A 19,959-nucleotide genomic window follows, 5' to 3' on the forward strand; every position below is an offset into this window, starting at 1 on the left:
TCCTTCTTCAAAATATCTATTTTCTAGGTAAGTCAGTAACATTCTTCCTCCATCAGACAATGTCTTAGCCATAAGAGCATTGATACGTTTACTAAGAATTAAGATATTAGGCTCTATTTAAAAAAAAATAGGAACGAGCAACTCTTACCATGCTGATAAACTCAACTACAAATGCATTATTCCAGGACCCAGTTGGGTACTCAGTGCTGTTCAGGATTCTTTTATTCATTCCTAATTAATAACTTTTCTCTTCTTCCAGATTTACTCGCCTCCTCTTCCCTCTCAGCAGGGAGAATAAAGACCATTATGAAGGAGTTTCCCACTTACTCCTTCTTCAAGCTCTTCTCCCCTCTTATCTGGAAGCTTTCTGGTGGGCAGTTAGACAACTCAGGCAACTGTCTGGCACCCTGAGCCCAGTGACAGGCTTGCTGTCATCCGTGTCCTCACCACCAGCACCCTTCTCTAGCAGCCTTCCTGTGCCAATGGTGGCTGCTCTCCTGCAGCCCTGGCCGCGAGGAGCAGCGTCAGCACTGAATGGCAGTGGCCTGACGCGGAGCGTGCTTGTGTGGGTCCCTGCAGCGTCTCAGCTGCAGGGCGTCTGCACCGCCATGGCTGGGAGTTGACGGTGGTTTTGTCTGAACTTGGGGTGGGGCTATCTGACTTCACTCTTTCTCCATTACCCTGGTTAACTGGGACTGTATGTGTCTATCAAACACTTTAATGAATCATTTTGACTAAGCATGACAATTCTAGAGAAAAAAATCAGAAATGTACATTGTTCATTCATTGGAATAACTTGAATACCAAATGACAAGGAATTGCACAAATAAATTATGACACAGACATGGATTACTCTGCAGCCATTAAAAATAATTTTGTAAAAGAATATTTATTGAAATAGAAAAAATTTTACAATGTAAAGAAGCAGGCTATGAAACAGTATGGATGATATACCATTTTTGTGAAGAAAAGTGTACATACATGCGTGGAAAAACTACTGCAAGGACAGACATGAAAACATTAACATTATCATCTCCAGGCTAGGGAATGAGGTTTTTTCCTTTGCACTTTTTGGTGCTTTCTCAAAATTTCTGCATTAAGCTTGTACTAATTTTGTAAATAGAAAAAAGCACAATGGATGCTGATTTAATGAGAGAAAGGAAGGGGGAAGGTGCCAGATGCTGGGAATCTCTACCTTTAAGGCGTCTGAACGAGGAGAAGGAACAAGCACCTTAGGCTTGTATGTACTTTGTAAGGACTCATGTTTCTTCTTGCCACTTTCTTGCTGGTTAGATCTATTTCCACTTCCTCACCGCCTACCAGTATTATAATACTTAACGTAAGCATCCAGGTTAAAATAAGGGAAAAGACAAACGTTTTGTAAAACAAAACCTACTCCCAAAGCAGTATTTGCTATAGTCCCAGCAGTCCCATGACCAGATGCTGGCTGTAGACACAGCAGCATCTTTGAGGTCTTAACAAGGTGCTTTAGTTTAATATAACGTAGGTACAAAATCTTCCTGGGCACAGAGGTACTTCTGGAAGTTGTATTAACCCTTTCAGGCTAAAGCAGTACCCTTTGTAAGTGTTTCCATGGAAACACTGGCTCTTTCTGTGGGGTTGAAAGAATTCATTCCACCCTGGCTAGAGGGTTCGGGAGTCCCCAGGATGACTGGCCTCGTCCACCTCACAGCCGTGGCCATTGCTCTAAACGCAGGCTTATCCTAGAAGGCGTCGCACGCAGCGTCTTCACAGATTCGTCCTCTCACACCACCAACAAGCAGCCAGGATGAAGCAGTGCTCCATGGAAGAAAACTGCATTCACATTAGAAATCATCATCATCATAAAACACAGAAGACCATTTGCTGAAGAATTACATAGATTAGGCAACAGGGAATCAGGAGAACTGGAAAAACTGAAGTCTCTTGTGAAAACTCAGGGAGTTATAGTGAAGATGAAGTCTAAAGGTTTCCAAGCACATTGTGAAGGGACTTTATTTCTGGATTCTAACAACAATGCGTTTGGAGCACAGCTTATTGAATAAATACTTTGAGACGCAGCTGCTTTGAAACAGATTTCCCACCTGGCAAAGTCAACAAGTGTAACAATTACGCGAGAATCAAGATTACCTTTCAAGGTTTGCCTGCAGGTATTTTTATGTCATTGAACTTACGTGACTGCGGAAACTTCAGGACTTAGAATCTGGGCTTAGGTGGCCCTGCAGTGGCATGTAAAGCCCTGTCTGCAATCAAAAGGGGCCAGCAGACGCTAGACAATGGGCATCCACCACTTAACTGCAGCCGAAACGCCATCACTGTGACAAAGTGGGTCCAAGAGAACGCAAGCTCCGAGAGGAGGGACATGTTCTGCTCCCCTCTGCATCCCAAGCATCAACAACAGTGCCTCCCACGTGGTCGACACGCAACATTTTAATGAATGCATGAACCAGAGGCCGCTCCTGGCGTATATTAGGAATCAATCCAAATTCACTTCCTATGTCAATACTTAATCTCCCAGCAACTGCAGCAGCTGTGACTGAATGACTGACATATTAGGAAGCTAAGTGTACTATCCTGTACGCTTTTGAGTAAGATGGTTTTTACTCTGGAGGAGCCCCGACCCCAGTAATTTTGAAGTTGGTATGCCTGTTACTAAAGAGAGAGCATGGTGGTATCACGGGGACACAACCTTTCGCATATTTCCATCTTCTTGAAACCTTTCTCAACACAGCAGGAAGAACCAGTGCCACTGGACAGGCGCGGCTTCCTTCAGGCTCCGGTGCGTCACTTAAGGCAGCTGTGCTGGCGGTGCGAACAGACAGCAGGCATTAATCGTCTGTTCGGTGCTCCCACCTTGTCCGTACAGCTTCAGCGATAACTGCACTGAGCTAGGTGAGTCAGCATCTGGTCTGCCAAGAGCTACTCCATCACTCCCAGAGCAGAAAGGAAGAAGTGCACCCTCCAGAGGCCTGAATCCACCAGAGGCGCCGGCGTTGCCTCAGGGTTTCAGGCTCCTGATGATCTTCACCTCCCCGGATACCAATGCAAAAAGCTGGATCTGAAAGCTGCAGACAAACAGGTGGGCTGTCACACACAAGCCTGCAGCCTCAGGCAATATAAATGTATTTGTTCACACCATGGATTAACTGCTTTCAAGGATCAAAATGCAGGAGACAGCCACATTCAACATTTAAGAATGTTTTCTTAATAAGAAAGCACTAAAAAATGTGAGTAAGTCATACTTTTATTTTTCAGAAGCGTAAATGACAAGTGGCAACTGTCTTCAGAAAAGACATTAAATACAAGGGTAACAAGCTGTCTATCTCACGGAGACAGTAGCCTGAGAAAGACACCATTACCACACAGCTCTCAAGAAAGTCCTGTTAAATCAACCTCAGAATAATATGCTTTTAACTAAAACAACAAAACAAAAACATCAACCACGACAAAAAATTATGCAGAATCCATAAGGTGGTATGTGAAGAAGGAAAAAGGAAAATCTGGAAATCCACAAACTGAGAGGTCTCTATTAGAATCAAGGAGGCCCAAATCCTAAAACAGAAAAAAGAAATACGTTAAAACACAATATTTTACAAGAGTCTAGTGAGGTTACCGGTCCAATGCAGACGCACGTTTTATGCTTCATCTGCTCAGGACACGCCCTCTTACTTTTGCAGCCCTTCTCTAAATACTGCAGAGGGCTCACCGGAACGACAGCACAAAGACCTGCCTTCTCAACGGGCCCTTCAGTCTGAATTTCACATTTGAGTCTGGAATTCCAATTAAGTGTTTATATAACAGGCTACAGAGAATGGAATTGCTTCTTAAATCACATCTGCTTAATTTTTACACATTATGGTTTAAATACAATCTATAAACTTTCGAAAGAGATAGAATTTACAGTATGAAAATAAGGTTACATGAAACTACACAACCCTTCTCATAAGCAGGAGTAGCAATTTCCGAAATGAAGATGCTTAATACAGAACGATACAGCAGTGGGGGGGAGGGGCGGCCCCAGATGTGCACAGAAGACCTCAGCTCCACATCCCGCTGTGCACTGATTAGTTGTGTGTCAGTCTCAGCTTTCCTAGGTCTCATTTTGTTCCCTGGTAAGAAGAGGCAAGTGGATCTCTCAGCTTCATTTCCACTTTAAACCCAAAGACTCATCGTTTACAAGATTTGAAAAACTGTTTGGACGATCAGTTGAATAAATTCCTCAGGTCTTGACCGGCTCTGTCACTGTTCAACTCTCACGACAATAACTATAAAGCGATTCCACACTTTCACTGTGATAAAAGGGGAAATCTACCTGAAAGACAAAATTACACTTCACATCCTACTTATAGACTACAACACAGAGAATAAACGTCCGCTCCCTTGCGGGTCTCTAGAAGCACTCTCTGAGAGTGAAACTCTGAACTGAAAACCCTAGGTCTACAACTGCCGCCAAAACAGCCAGCCTGACTTTCCCTCCGAAAGTCAAGTGTGGCCCAGAAAGGACCCCGTTCCTTATGTCACACGGGACTTCTCCCTGGCAGAGAATGAGTGCACTCGGGAATTGTTTTCCTGATAGTCTACCAAAATCCTGAGAAAAAAATCTAGCATTATTGGAAGATTACTTATTAGGAGACTAAGGTACAGTCATGGAAATAAACACCTGTGGTAGCAGAGTCCTAGAGACCAGAGAGTTGAACCAGGAAGACCGATGTTGTCCCTGGCTTCTCCAGGTGTATTATCTAGTGAAAGCCGAGGCCAATCAACAACTCTCATGGGCAGGGCCAAACTCTGGGTTAGAACAAATTCTTACAGTTCTTCAGGGTTGAGAATCTATTCACTTTCAGGCTTAAGGAAGGGGAAGAAAGAGGTTCAAAGGTCATATTGACCCAGGAGAGAAGGACAGCAGAAAAGATGTGCTGTATTGCACTACCTGCAACACACACTTTTGTCACAACCATCATACAACACTATGGAACATCTCGCTTTGACGTGATTTTTTTTCTTGTGAACTTTGCCCTCTAACCATATTCACTGCAAAGAACGAGAGTCTGAACTGAGAACTGCAGGAGCGATGAGCACACATAAAAATACTCTATGGAAGGGAGAGATGTCTTCGGCATATGCAGACCTGTGTTTCTTGACAAGCAAAATGAGAGGTTTACACCACTAGATGATCTCTTAAATGTCCTATGGTTCTCAAACTCTCATAATTTTATACAGATAATAAACTATAATTAAAGTTACATACACATTCACTTACTGTTTCTTTTAGAAAATATTTACGGATATAACTGCGTCTTTCTAAACGTCTCATTAGTAATACTCAGTCTTGTAAGTCTGGTTCCATAATAATCTATAATGTAACTACTTCCATCTGAAGGTCCAACAATCTAGAAGAGAAAATTTTCAAAATTACTCATTTTACAAAAGATATTTTCACAATACTTTGAGTTTACTTTTCTTAGTTGTTAATAAAATTATTTCAGTAGCACCAAAAACACAACAAACTAACTCAAGCAAAAAAAATTAATTCAGTGGCTCACGCAGCTGAAAAGGATACCGGGGAGGGTCCCAGGATCAGAAGAGTTGCCAGTCCGTGCCCCGCGTGGCGCCCAGCGGCCTCCCTGCCTCTCTGCTTGGCTCTGCTGCCCGAGCTCAGCAGAGGCGCTCCCAGCCGGGCACCAACGGCTCCAGACGCACATCCTGGAAGCGCAGCAGCTCCCGACAGGAAGAAGGTAAAATCTCCCTGCTCAGTGTGTATATACCAATCCAGGAAGGACTCTGACTCATCTGCTTGGTTTTCACGCCTATTGCTGGACAAATTACTGTATCCAAGGGAAAAGGATTAATATGATCGGCCGAACCAGAAGACGAGCGAATGTGACTGCCAGTCCCACTAGAACCACACGGAATGCAAAAGGAGGAGAGACAGAAAAAAACCCACACACTCATCAGTCATTTTGTCCACTTAACCACATTTGCGACAATCCGGTTAATATGACCTCCACAAGCTATCGTTCAAGGTAGCAATCTTCAAACGGTAGCCTTAGGGGTACACAAAGATTTACCAAGGTGTGTGTGAGCCCAGACAGTGTTAAGAGAATCAACTCTGGGACCTTGACTCCCACAAACACTCTCTGTAAAGCTGACCCGCCTGATAACTACCACGGTGGAGGCACCACGTGAGTCCCCCTTCACTGCGGTCCTTCTCGGCCTGACACACACCTCCCATCAGAGCACACCCTGAGTCCTATGATGGCACGCTGCCGTGAGGACAAGGGCCTCTGCTGTGCCAAACAAAGCGATCGTTCAAAATACTGGACTCCGGGAAATCTCCTCTAATCAAGAGTCCAAAAGTAGGGTTTGCCACATCTTGTTCAAAAGATGCATTTCCAGTAACATTTTACATTTTTTTATTAAAAATAATTTGCTAAAATTTGTAACATTTATGCTGTTTTGATCAATTATATATCATTAATAACTATAATGACAGCTCAATCCAGAAATCACAAAAAATTTAAAAATGTTTTAATGTAAATGAATAAGATGATCAGTAGATTTCAAGCATAAAAATATATTACGTTAGGATAAAATGCTATGGGAGAATAGGAATAGAATAAAAATTCAAGGAGAAAAAGAAACAATGTAAAAATTATAACAGTTAGTGAAGGGTTCATTAGTGTCTTTTTAAAGTGAATGCTGTGAGTATTAAGCCAAGAAAAAGAACGGGTGACGAGAAGTCACAACTTGTTTTGAGACTATAGGAGGAAGACAAAGAAAAGTAAAGCCTGGCCAGCAGAAATAGGCCACACCTTATGGAAAAAATTGCCTAATTTGGAATATGTGCACAAATTGGAACCAGCCTTCTGTCCTATTATCTTTTTCTTCCTATGCCATCTCCCTTGACAATCTCACTTATTCCTGTTGAAAAATTGGAAACAAGGAAAATAGAGGGTTGAGTGACCCTTTAACAGCATGCTTTTCTACTAAGTCCACCTGAGGCACACCTGACTCTCATGGAAATGGAACTATTTAACTAAAACTGATCAGGCCCCAGACGTTCCACAATCTTGTCAAGTTAGCAGCTGCCATGTAGAAAAACGATAAGGGGTTGTTTCTGTTTTGTTTCCCTGTCCTGTGGACAAGGTAGCCCCAAAGCTGAGTCTTACCACCTGGTAATACATGATCCCATTTTGAACCCACTTTAGCCATCGATGGCAGCACTTCTTCCCCCTTGAACTATGCAGTGCCGGCTGCTCAGCACCAGCCGTATCATGGTACTCCAGGTCTCTTTGCAGAGACAGGCGCAGCCTGGGGGGGCGCAGAATTCTCACCAATTGCTGGGGGACAAGTTCACTGGGGGCCTTCTGCCCACAAGAAGACGTGCGTGAGAGGAAACAGGTCTTTTTCTCCCTCTGAAAGTAACTACATAAGCAAATGATGCTAACCAAAGGAACTGAAGATGGCGAGAGAAACAAGGGAGGAGGGGAGGGAAGGGGGGAGGGAGAGAGGACGGGTTTGGGTCCTTCCCTATGTTCTCTAGCTCTAAATAAACAAATCTGAGAACTACCTTATCTCCAGATATATTATTAAAGCCAATTTAAACTGAGGTTTCTGTTACTTGGGGCCCAAAACTCCTGATAACGCACTTGTCTTCAACGCCTCCTACACACACTGCCAGATCACCAAGCACAGCACTGCTGCTATTCTCTGTGAAGAGAACTTGAAGAGCTGCACCAAAGGCAACCAAATCAAGTCAGTGCGGGAGAGCACCGGACTGAAGAGAAAGCTGTCAGCAGGCCGCTGCAGGGTTAATCCTCTCTGGACAATCCACAAAATGAGGACTAGAACAAGCTGATCGATACGGTACTTTTTAAGTTCTATACCTTGTATGACTTGTCTGACTATGACGTTTAAATGCAAACACCTCTACAAGGTATTGTCAACATACTTTTCTATGAACTATCCCATCAAAGAAGAAATTGCTATCCCTGCTTAATTTTTAAGAAAACTATCAGCTGCAAAGATTTCAATTCTTCAAATCCATATTCCTTCACCAAAATTAGAAATTAAACCTGTTTTTGAGCATCTTATATATGCTTATGTACAACACGTGCCAATTATGAATTCCTCTATTATGAGTCTATTATTGTATTATTAATTACAAAGTTACAAATTTTAAAAAATAAGCCATACTGGGAAATTTTTTACTCAGTTAAATATGCCTGTGTCCATTTGTTCACTGACAACAGAGTATGAAACCTAAACCTATGAGTGTACTTCTCTGCTGAGTCATGGCCTGAGGCCCAGTCTGCAGCATGAAGCCCTTCCGCTCAACTAGCTGGGGGGCATTTCCGAAGTCTGCTGGGGGAAGCAAGACCACTCATACACTTTACTGCAATTGACCGAGCGAGAGGCTGCTGCAGGCCTTCACCTTACACGAGGGGAAACAGGAGGGCCACTACACTATGGGAAGATATTTCGTACAATGGATGTCAATGTCCCTTGTGTGGGAAGCCCTAAAACCACAAGAAAGCAACTTCATATCCCTCTCTATTATTTGCGTGACTACTGTAACAAATTACCGCAAATTTACTGGACTAAAACAATAGAAATTTACTCTCTCACAGTTCTAGAGGCCAGAAGTCTAAAATCCAGGTATCCGCACAGCCGCGGCCCTACAGAGACTAGGGGAGAATCCGCTCTAAGCCTCTCTGGCTTCTGGTGAATCAGCGAGCTGTGGCTCCCGGCGCTCGTGGCCACACCACTCCAACCTCCGCCTTTGTCTTCACTGCCTTCTCTTCTGGGTGTCTGTCTTTTCCTCTTCTGTCTCCTATAAGGACGCTTGTCATTGGATTTAGGGCCCACCCAGATAATCCAGGATTATCTTTTCATATTAAGATCCTTAACTTAAACGCATCTGCAAAGACCCTTTTTCCAAGTCAGCTGACATTCACGGGCTCCAGGGTCTGACACGGGCTCTTTTGTTCTCCCACACTCTCCTACGGAGAGGGCTGGCGATGGTTTGCAGGAAGGGAGTGGAATTTAATTTCTTCTTTCATGTCACTTCTGATCTTTTTCACCATGAAATTTTATTTGCAGTGTAAATGCAAAAAATCTTGAACTGTTTACTCAAACGGGTATACTTTTCTGTAGGTATAAAGTCTCTAGGAAGAAGAGTAAATCAGAAAACTTTAGAAATAGATATTAAAGTCAAGAATGTTAAGAAGTGGTCACCAAATTTCCTGTTGTTTTTCCATTCCTTACCTTTGATCTCCACTCCAATTCTCTACAACGCTCACCCACCCACCCATGGGCACCCACACAAATAATGGGCATACACTTAACTTGGCATATGACTTGGATATGTATTTACTCTTAAAAAGCATGTGATGTTGTTTGAATAACTATGTATTTTTAATTTACTTGAATAATGTTTCTGAAGATCTTGGTCAGTTTTGGACTATTTTCACAGTACACTATGATCGTAAGACACTTCCATGTGGCTGTCTGTACACACAGGTAAGTGTCTGTGATTGCCAGCTGGTGTTACAGAGGACACATCCACCCTCCTATTAGTGTGCACAGCCAGGTGGATGCCAACTTCCTGCTACCACAGACATCTCTGCACATGTCCTCTTGTGGACAGGAGCATGAGTTTTCTGGAGTAAATGCCCAGAAGTATCTCTCTATTTACATATGAGTCATGTGGGTGATTCTGTGACTCACCCATTAGTTTATTGTGCTCATTCAACTACTAGGCTCTCCACCATTTTCTTCTTGATTTGCAGAAATCATCTGTATATTCCACATATCAATTCCTCTGGGCAGTATCCATTTACACAGTCTATTAACTGTTACCTTAATCTGTAGTATCCTTTTTAAAAACTAAAAATTTCTTAATTTTAATGTAATCAAATTCATTTTTTTTCCTTTATGGTTTATGTTTTTGGACTCTTGTTTAAGAAGGTTTAATCCAGGGGCCGGCCCGGTGGCGCAGCGGTTAAGTTCACACGTTCCGGTTCTCGGCGGCCCGGGGTTCGCTGGTTCGGATCCCAGGTGTGGACATGGCACTGCTTGGCAGCCATGCTGTGGTAGGCGTCCCACGTATAAACTAGAGGAAGATGGGCACGGATGTTAGCTCAGAGCCAGGCTTCCTCAGCAAAAAGAGGAGGACTGGCAGTAGTTAGCTGAGGGCTAATCTTCCTCCAAAAAAAAAAAATAAGAAGGCTTAATCCATCTAAGGTCATGAAGATATTCTCTTCAATTAGCTTTATTTTTTTGAGGAAGATTAGCTCTGAGCTAACATCTGCCGCCAATCCTCCTCTTTTTGCCGAGCAAGACTGGCCCTGAGCTAACATCCATGCCCATCTTCCTCTACTTTATATGTGGGATGCCTGCCACAGCATGGCTTGCCAAGTGGTGCGTAGGTCTGCACCTGGGATCTGAACCAGGGAACCCTGGGCCACTGAAGCAGAACATGTGCACTTAACTGCTGCACCACTGGGCCAGCCCCTCAATTAGCTTTATACATAAAAGTTTATCTTCTCATAGGTAAATACCCAAAAGAATTAAATAGAGATTTAAACAGATTTTGTACGCAAATATTCACAGCAGCATTATTCACAATAGCTAAAATGTGGCAACAACCCGAGTGTCCATCAACAGATGAACATATAAACAAAATGTGGTCTACATATACAACAGAATATTATTCAGCCATAAAAAGGAAGGAAGTTCTGATACATGCCACAATATCAATGAACCTTGAAAGCGTTATGCAAAGTAAAATAAGCCAGACACAAAAGGACAGCCATTGTATGATTCCACTTATATGAAATACCCATACAGAGACAGAAAGCAGATTAGAGGTCATAGGGACTGTGGGGGGATGGGGAGCTCCTGCTTTATGGGTCCAGAGCTCCTGTTTGGGATGACAAGAAAGTTTTGGAAGTAGATAGTGGCGATGGTTGTGCAACATTCTGAATGTAATTAACGCCACTGAACTGTATACTTAAAAAAGGTTAAAACTGCAAATTATATATATATATTTTACCACACAAAAAGGAGATTTATTTTATTTGAACTTTATTGATGATATGGTTTTGTTTGTAATTTATAAACTTTTGATTTTGTTTGTATAAGTTTCAGTAGCATTCTAATAAAAATAAAGTAATTTTAAAAAAATGTGGTAACCAGTAAGTCCTTTAACACCTAAACTTAAACAACAGATCTGACCTCCCATTGAACGGCTTTGCCTTGTCCTTGACGTCACACCGCTTAGGGAACACAAATAGTTTATCAATTTTAAATTTGAAATGTTGAATGAATTAAGGAGTGAAAGGAAAAAATAAGAATACTTTATACAACTCTATCAATGTGCCCTTTTCCTATATAACCCACTTCTGAGTTTCTCCATATAAAGAATGCAAATATTAACACTGGTGAGATCAAATCGTCTCCTGAAGACCGATTAACCTGGTGAAAACGTAAAATGACTCAGCTGTCTGCACTGGAGGAGAACGATGCACCCTGTGTCCGTCCCAGTTCCCCCAGAGAAGTACATTTACATTCTCTTAAAAGTCAAAGTCCATTTTTGTCTCCATAGCTGACTTCCGTGTGTAGTTAATTTTCATACGAGGCTGTTAAAACCATCTGCTTAGTCACATTTCAATGAGGCATCAAATTCCCAGGGAGCGCAGAGTTGCGCCTTCAGAAGCCTGGCTTCACCTGGTCTGAAGGCCTGTTAGTGTCAACGGTGAATGGACGGAAGCCCCATTCCTCAGGGAGGCTAAGACTCACATCACCTCTCCCGAGGGAGACACAGCTGTGGGATTGCTCTCAGAGCCAGCTTAAGGAACGTCTGCTGTTGGAACATTCCTTTAATTCACCAAATAAAAATCTGCCCACAGGATAAGCGAACTGAGTGACATCTACCTAAACAAGGTCACGGGACAGAGCAGAGGCTACACAAATTCTCAGTCTCTTCAGTTTTCCAGTTTATTTTCCCAACAAATCATACGAGGGTTAAATAAATAATGCAGACAGCTGTTTCAGACTTGACGTCTGTGAAGTGTCCACTGGTTCAAACCCTGCTCCCCCTCTAGTGACCGAGCGAGGACTGCAGCCCTCCCGGCGCTGGCAACAGACTTAGCACAACCACAGGCTCGTCCTCCCTGCGATCCCAGCATGCATTTCACGGCCCAGGTGTGGGCTGTGTCTCTGACCAAACAAACCGGCTCGCACAGAAGTGAACCTGGAACCACAGTCTTATTTATGCTCTGAAGTGAAAAGCCAGGGCTTTAAAAAATTTTAGTAAAATTCAAAGAATTTAAACATGATAAAATCAAGATAACTCTTTTTTATCTTAAACCTGCAGTTCCCAAGGAAAGATTTTATTTCTGATAAGTGAAATCTCATTATCAGACCACTCTTGGGATAGTTAGATTGTAAGTTCCTTTACAGCAACTTATTATACTTAATTGGTGCTCACTAAACCCATTTTCATTACTAGCACAAGACCTACTATTTACAGTTTATCACACCAACTTTTTATTCATTACCTCTCAAATGACTTTATGAAATTTAGAACTTTAAGGTCCTAAAGAAAAGCAATCGTTTTTAAAAAATGCCCATTTTTAGTTCTTCATGTTCCCTGTAATTGGCACAAAGCCACACTTTTCACAAGGTTTGCTGCATTCAGTTCATGTCAGCAAAAACTTTTGAGGGCATACCCTATGTGTAGCATACTACTAGTGCCACAGGGGATTAATAAAAGTCTTTTTTTCCTCAAGAAATTTATGTGTGACAACTCAAACCTGGTGTGTAAAAGTTAAAAAATAATATAAACGCAGTATATAATCCTATATACTTTTATAAAGTTTTAGCAGTGCTAAAATGAGTTACATATATTAAATGCCAAACTAATGAGATATTTTATAAATCTGATAAATTTATTTATAAAATTCATAAATGCATTAGAGATTATGCCTTTCTGCGAATTTCTGCTGCTTATATAATTATTAGTCCTTTAAGAATATCTACTCTCTGATGTTAACAGAAATGAAACTAATTTCTTCCATGATGCATAGAATTGTATAATATTGTCACAAAGAATCCCAACATACTTCCTTCTAACAACTTTCTACATGCCAACTCATATTTCCATTTTCCCTCTACCCATCTTCCTATTTCTGATTTATGGCTGTCCTGTCTCCACTTAACAGAAGAAATTTCTTGTCTTTTTTTTTTGGTGGAGTACACATCAGTGGTTTTGATATAATTAAAAATATCCAGGGATCAGCCCAGTAGCATAGTGATGGCCAGACTCTCTGGCGTGTCTTGTATAAACGAGAAAAGAGGTTTAAACGAAATTAAAAAATTCTCATATTTTTTTCTCATAAAAAAACTTAAACTGTCTAATCTATCCTGCATGATACATATAAAAATATCAAGCACAAAGGAATGAGTGTTTTAAAATCTTCAGAACTGCCTTATGAATAACTATATATACGGTAGTAATATAGTATAGTTACCTATAATAACTATATATACGGTAGTAATATAGTACAGTTACCTATAATAACTATATATACGGTAGTAATATAGTACAGTTACCTATAATAACTATATATACGGTAGTAATATAGTACAGTTACCTATAATAACTATATATACGGTAGTAATATAGTACAGTTACCTATAATAACTATATATACGGTAGTAATATAGTACAGTTACCTATAATAACTATATATACGGTAGTAATATAGTATAGTTACCTATAATCGACTGTGTACTACACAGGTACCACTGATCCAGATTTTTGTTGAACACACAAAAGAACTAAATTAATTCTACATATTGTTTCATATCATTCATTCACAAAGTTCCATTTGCATATTTTTTTTTAAAGATTGGCACCTGAGCTAACACCTGTCACCAATCTTCTTTTTCTCTTTTTTTTCTCCTTCTCCCCAAATCCCCCCAGTACATAGTTGTATATTCTAGTTGCAGGTCCTTCTGGCTGTGCTATGTGGGATGCCATCTTGGCACGGCTTGATGAGTGGTGCCATGTCCGCGCCCAGGATCCGAACCCGCGAAACCCTGGGCCACCAAAGCAGAGCACGCAAACTTCAACCACTCGGCCACAGGGCCGGTCCCATCCATTTGCGTACTCTTTAAGAACAAAAAATCAAAAGAAACTTCAAAAGGTTATTAACAAATAGACAAACTCATAAAAGCATTTTCAGTAAATACAGCAACATGTGAAGCAATACACGCATTATAATTCATATTGTTTGATTCAAAGATGAAATAACTAGACCTACTTTTTTAAGAGGATTTTCCTGGATTTTTGTTATAAACACTGTGAAGCAAAGTATGTTTTTATAGGTATTGAGTTCACGCACAATGTGTTTCTGGGATTGCAGCCCAACAGAAAAACACTGCTATTCACTGGGGAACAATATTTAACGGCAAGAAGAAGGAAAAACAGAGGATGGAGAGAACGAGGAAGGAAAGAAGAATAAATAAAAGGATGATGGACAAAACATAAAAGGTCTATAAGAAATAGAAAAAAACATATTTGGGACAAAAATATTAACATAGTTTATGATATTTATAGTTAAAAACTTACTTGATTTGCTGAAAAAAATAATCCTCTCAAACTAACGTAGTCACCATCACACGTTAAGTATATTAAACGACATGTAGAAAAGGCTACAAGTCTTATTTTGCTACCTTTGAAAAGTGATTTATTTTTCCCCTAATCTGACAGCAGTCTAAAGTGGCTCTGCCTATTAAAATGTCTTATTTAGGGAAATTCACTGCAGAATTCAAACACTCTAATTCTACCTCAATAATCTCTTAATGTGATGGTCTTAATTCCAGATCTTTAAGAAAAGAACTCGGGGCCGGCCCGGTGGCACAGCGGTTAACTAAGTTCGCACGTTCCACTTCTCGGCAGCCCGGGGTTCGCTGGTTTGGATCCCGGATGTGGACATGGCACCGTTTGGCACGCCATGCTGTGGTAGGTGTCCCACATATAAAGTAGAGGAAGATGGGCATGGATGTTAGCTCAGGGCCAGTCTTCCTCAGCAAAAAGAGGAGGATTGGCAGTAGTTAACTCAGGGCTAATCTTCCTCAAAAAAAAAGAAAAGAACTATTTGTTCTGAAAAGTTCAGGCATACATATACCAGAAAGCAGTGGCTCAATCAAATAAACTCTACAATTTGATATAAATACAGCTACAAAGCAATGATACCACCAAAGAAAGAACCGAGTGTGAAATACGAACCAAGCAGTTGGGTTTCAGAGACTCTACATTCTGGATATCTTAAAGAATCCCAGTAACATTAAATTCCTTGGATCCTCATTTAAAGTGAGAAACCTGCTTCTGAGCCACGCGCACAAGTACCTCAGCCTCTCCCTGCCTGCACGCCTGCCCACAATCAGAGGGCGGGGTATTCGGTTAGGCACATGTTTATGAATAAAGACAGGAAAATCCCACTTTTAAAGCCAAATATTTTCCCTGTTTAATTCTGGTATCTTATTGGTCCATATGCTGCCTCCTCCTCACAGTATGCTACCAAAAATCTCCTAGATTTTGACTTTCTCTTAAAGCATAAAGATAACGTTAAGCAGACAGAACTGAGGCGCGGAAATACTGCAGGAGAAGGAAGAGCGACTCTGGTGATGATCTAAACATACGCTGACTGGCTGGCGGAAGACACTGGCTGCTCCATATGCTTCCTGAACGCTGCTTTTGACATCTGTTGTGATAAATCCATCTCCTTCTCTAATTGAAGAATCCTTGGGAGTTAACCACAGCCAGTTGAGTACAATTTAATAGAAAACATCTGGCAGACTCACCAACTGTGCCTGCCTCACACCACTGCAGCAGGAGAAAAAGCAGCGGTCACAGGGCTGTCTTGCACACGTCGCTGGGTTATATGGATCTGGCCTTGCCGAGGCCAGCCCTACTCCTAGATTTTCCACAGAGCCCAGACATTCCTTTTTCCTTTTTGGCTTAAGCTAGCTGAATTTCAATTTGGAACCAAAAGAATACTAGTATAGAGTGCCTGTCCAGTGCAAAAGAAAATCCTGTTTCTGACTCCATACATTCATATATAAATATCAGATTCCCACCAATATTCTACTATAGTAACTGACAACGTGGCTGTGACTATCAGGAAAAGAAACAACAAATTTGAGAAATAACCTCAATCACTCTTAGAGATTCATAATACGAATTATAAAGACTCTGAGAAGTTATCCAGTAAAGATATCTCTAACTCAGGGGCCTGGCCCCGTGGCCGAGCGGTTGAGTTCACGCACTCTGCTTTGGTGGCCCAGGGTTTCGCCGGTTCGGATCCTGGGTGCAGACATAGCACCGCTCACCAGGCCACACTGAGGCAGAGTCCCACATACCACAACTAGAAGGACCTACAGCTAGAATATACAGCTATGTACTGGGTGGCTAGGGGAGAAGAAGAAAAAAGAGAAAAAGAAAAAGATCGGCAACAGATGTTAGCTCAGGTGCCAATCTTTAAAAAAAAAAAAGGAAATCTCTAACTCAGTTGAACTCATATTTACAATCACATTTGAGCGTAGAATCCTTTTTTTTATGAAGTTCTTATGCCTTTTAGAACTACTATTTGGTCGAGCACAGGTCGAGCAATGCTATTTGGAACCATGGTTGCGATCCTTTAGACCCAGCATCTGAAGAAAAATTGAAAAAGAATTTCTAACTACTTTCTAACGTATTTAAAATACACCAGGAGAAGGTCACAGAACTCAAATTTGAATGTAAAAGCAGTTCGTCTGGAACTAACTTACCTGCATTGAAATAAGAATGAAATCAATTAGGCTCCCGATTCCACAAAAGCCCACAGTGCAAAACTTCAACAAACCTAGAAAAGAAGGCACGGGCATTTACAACCTGGAAAGTCTTATAAATATTACAAACTGTGCCATTTCCCAACAAACCCTCATACGTGTCACAAACTCTTTATATCAAGAATATAAAATTAACACTTTAAAAAATCAAATCTCCACCTGAAAGTAGGAGAAAAGTTTACAGGACTCTCTATACAGAAAAGTTACCAAAAATTTATTAATTCACTTAATAAATAAATATTAGGAACTGAAATAAAAATTCGATGTATTCTTACAAAATTTCTTAAGAAGAAAGGCCTAAAGAAATAAATCTTTAAATCTCAGTACACCAGAGTCACAGAACATCTTTCAGTCCTAAAATCCTTATTGATTTACTTACACTTATTACATTATGTGGTCCAAATTTTAATATACATTTACAGTAGAGAGTTCAAATAAACAAAGACGGTCAAGGCACAGAAAAAAATAATCAGGCAAAAACATTGATCTTGTAGTTAAATTGCAAACTTCATTAGTAACCCAATAATCTTGAATTTATCCTATACTTTTTTTTCTAAGCATCTCCTATTTATCAGCTCTACAGTCAGCATCAACGATTCTGTGCACTATATACCCCCTGTCCTTGGTCCCAACCTTAGAGCTAAGGTACTATAACAGAGCACAGAATCTGGGACACATTTGAGGATGTAACACAAAGGCACGATGATGAAACCAGGAGAGGTGGGTTGGGGGTGAGTAATCTCTCTTCTATGTTTAAATCCCATCTGAGATATAAAAATGGCATGAAACAAGACTCTTTGTGAAAAGTTAGTTCTAACTATCAACTACAAATAGATGCCAGCTACAGTTGCAAGAGAGGACAAGGTCACCTCCTGCACACAATTTGGAAATACACAAATAAGACCAAAATATGTGGTATATTAGATGATTTTTTTTTAAGCACTAAGAAGTATTAGACATCTAGCAAAACAATGTAGTAAGTGCTGGGATAAAACATGTTGGAAATAATTTAAAAACTACCAAAATATAGAGATTACTTAAAATTATGCTTTTGGTTTTCTTCAGGACACTTATTACCGCCCTAATATTTTAGTTTTGTTTACTATCTGCCTCCTGGAAGCCCCATTAGGGCAGGGTTTTTATCTGTGTTGTTTACTTTTGTGACCTTAATGCCCACAAGATTGCCTGGCACATGGTAGATGCTCAGTATGTGTTGAATATATGGATAAACTTTCTCAGCTTTTCTGTTTCCCAAAGACCCCTAACTTTTTACCCATTATCTTATAACAGCTCCTTGAATTATTTTGTTCATTAGTTGCATTTTACTATAGTTGCCCAAGGAACCTTATCCATTCACGTGGTATATTACATCCATTCACTCACTTACTGCATTTATGAAATGCATCCCTCTTCACATAGCAATTTAGTGTAAATTTGTAAATATCACAGTTTCCCGTCTTCAATTTGTTTATAAAAATTATATTAAGGGGCCTTCCCCATGGCCTAGTGGTTAAGTTTGGTGTGCTCTGCTTCAGCGGCCCAGGTTCAGTTCCTGGGCTCGGGCCTACACCAGTGGTCAGCCATGCTGTGGTGGCAACCCACATACAAGACAGAGGAAGACTGGCACAGATGTTAGCTCAGGGCTAATCTTCCCTAGCAAAAAAAAAAAAAAGAAAGAAAGAATATTAAGAATGGTCCAACAAGTTTGTCTTTAATTAACCACTACTCTACAAAGAAAATGTACCCATGTTAGAGCCTTGGCCCTCGTCATGCCTTCTTCCAACAACATTGTCTTTCTCAGGCCACTTCTTCTGAGAAGTCTTCCTAACCTGCCTGTCCAAAGCAGCATGCAGCCCCCACAGCCCAAGTGCTCCACCACGTCTTCCCTATGCATTTCCTTTATGGTTCTGGTCAGAAACCTGCCACAGCCTGATCCGTCGGTCTGCTCATTCACTCTCTGTCTTCCTCTGCCATGTAAATTCCTAAAGGCAGGGTCCTTATCTGTCTTGTTCAAGTCAGAATAGTACCTGACAGACAATTTGAGTTTGACAAATATTTGTCACACGACCATCAAAAAACTAGAAACAATCTAAATGTCTAACAGGGAGAAACTGCCTCAAAAAATTAAGACGCTTCTAACAGTAAAATAGAATACTACGTAGCTGTCTAAAACAATGATATGGAAGTGTATTTACTGGCAAAGTAATGTGATAACACTCAAAACAGAGAAAGATAATGAGGACATTGAAATCTGGATATTCTCCTGACGAACCCCTTCTTACGGTGCTTCAGAAAAACGAACAGGAGAGGGTCCGCTCAGATAAAATGTTAGATGAGGGAATGATAGGTGTGTCTGGAACATTGGCAAGTGTCATCGACTCCCGGAGGAACGCACTGAAAGAAACCATAGAGCAGATCCACGATGCTGTTTCAGCACTTAAGGAATCTGCCAACCAATCCACAGCAACAGACAGCGAGGACTGCCACCCGGGGAAGAGCAGGACAAGAGGGCCGTGAGGCAGGCATCACCAAGGGGCCCGAGGACACTTTTGGGGGTGACAGACATGGTCATGATCTGGACTGTGGTGATTGCCCACAGGTGTGTAGACATATGTCTACCTTAACAAACTGGACATTTTAAATACGTGCACTTTAATGTACGTCATTACACCTTAATAAAGCAGTTTTTAAAAATTAAGGAACTAAACTGACTGTTTAAAAAAATAAACTTGAAAGTTTAAAATCATTACAGTGATTTACCCCCGTCTCACTCCCAACCTGTGATATTAACGATGGTCCATCTATTTCTACAAATTTCAGACAAAAGGATGACTGTGCTAATAATGAAGGTGCTGATAATGCTATCTTAAACTTGTTTTAGCTTTTCAAATATAAAAATACCTTCTGGAGATAAGACAAGAAGGATGCTAAAGATAAAAGAGATAACGAGACAAGGTACAAGCTTAGAGCAGTACACGGACACGGCAAGCATCTGAGAAATGCCAGCCCCGCTGCTCCTTGTGCTACCACTATTTCTGTATCTACCACTATTATTATTAT

The 19,959-nt window shown here is 40.9% G+C and overlaps 1 protein-coding gene across 6 annotated transcripts in view; it reads right to left on the bottom strand.

The window, feature by feature from the left end:
* Positions 1–870: 870 nt before the first annotated feature.
* Positions 871–19,959, bottom strand: part of TM2D1 (TM2 domain containing 1) — a 40,690-nt gene continuing 21,601 nt past the window's right edge. The window contains exons 5-7 of one of the 6 annotated variants that reach the window (XM_070486384.1): positions 16,840–16,913; positions 5,261–5,390; positions 871–3,552 (exon numbers count right to left, since the gene is read on the bottom strand). In XM_070486384.1, coding sequence (XP_070342485.1) covers positions 5,280–5,390; positions 16,840–16,913 — 185 coding nt within the window. In that variant the 3' untranslated portion in view covers positions 871–3,552; positions 5,261–5,279. Of the gene's footprint in view, positions 3,553–5,248; positions 5,391–8,180; positions 9,168–9,350; positions 10,115–12,934; positions 14,179–16,552; positions 16,723–16,839; positions 16,914–19,959 lie in introns of those variants that run through there. The other 5 variants (XM_070486385.1, XM_070486390.1, XM_070486387.1 and 2 more) reach the window with 5 other exon arrangements.

This window comes from Equus asinus, chromosome 16 (genome assembly GCF_041296235.1).
Source record: "Equus asinus isolate D_3611 breed Donkey chromosome 16, EquAss-T2T_v2, whole genome shotgun sequence".
NCBI classification, from domain to species: Eukaryota; Metazoa; Chordata; class Mammalia; order Perissodactyla; family Equidae; genus Equus; species Equus asinus.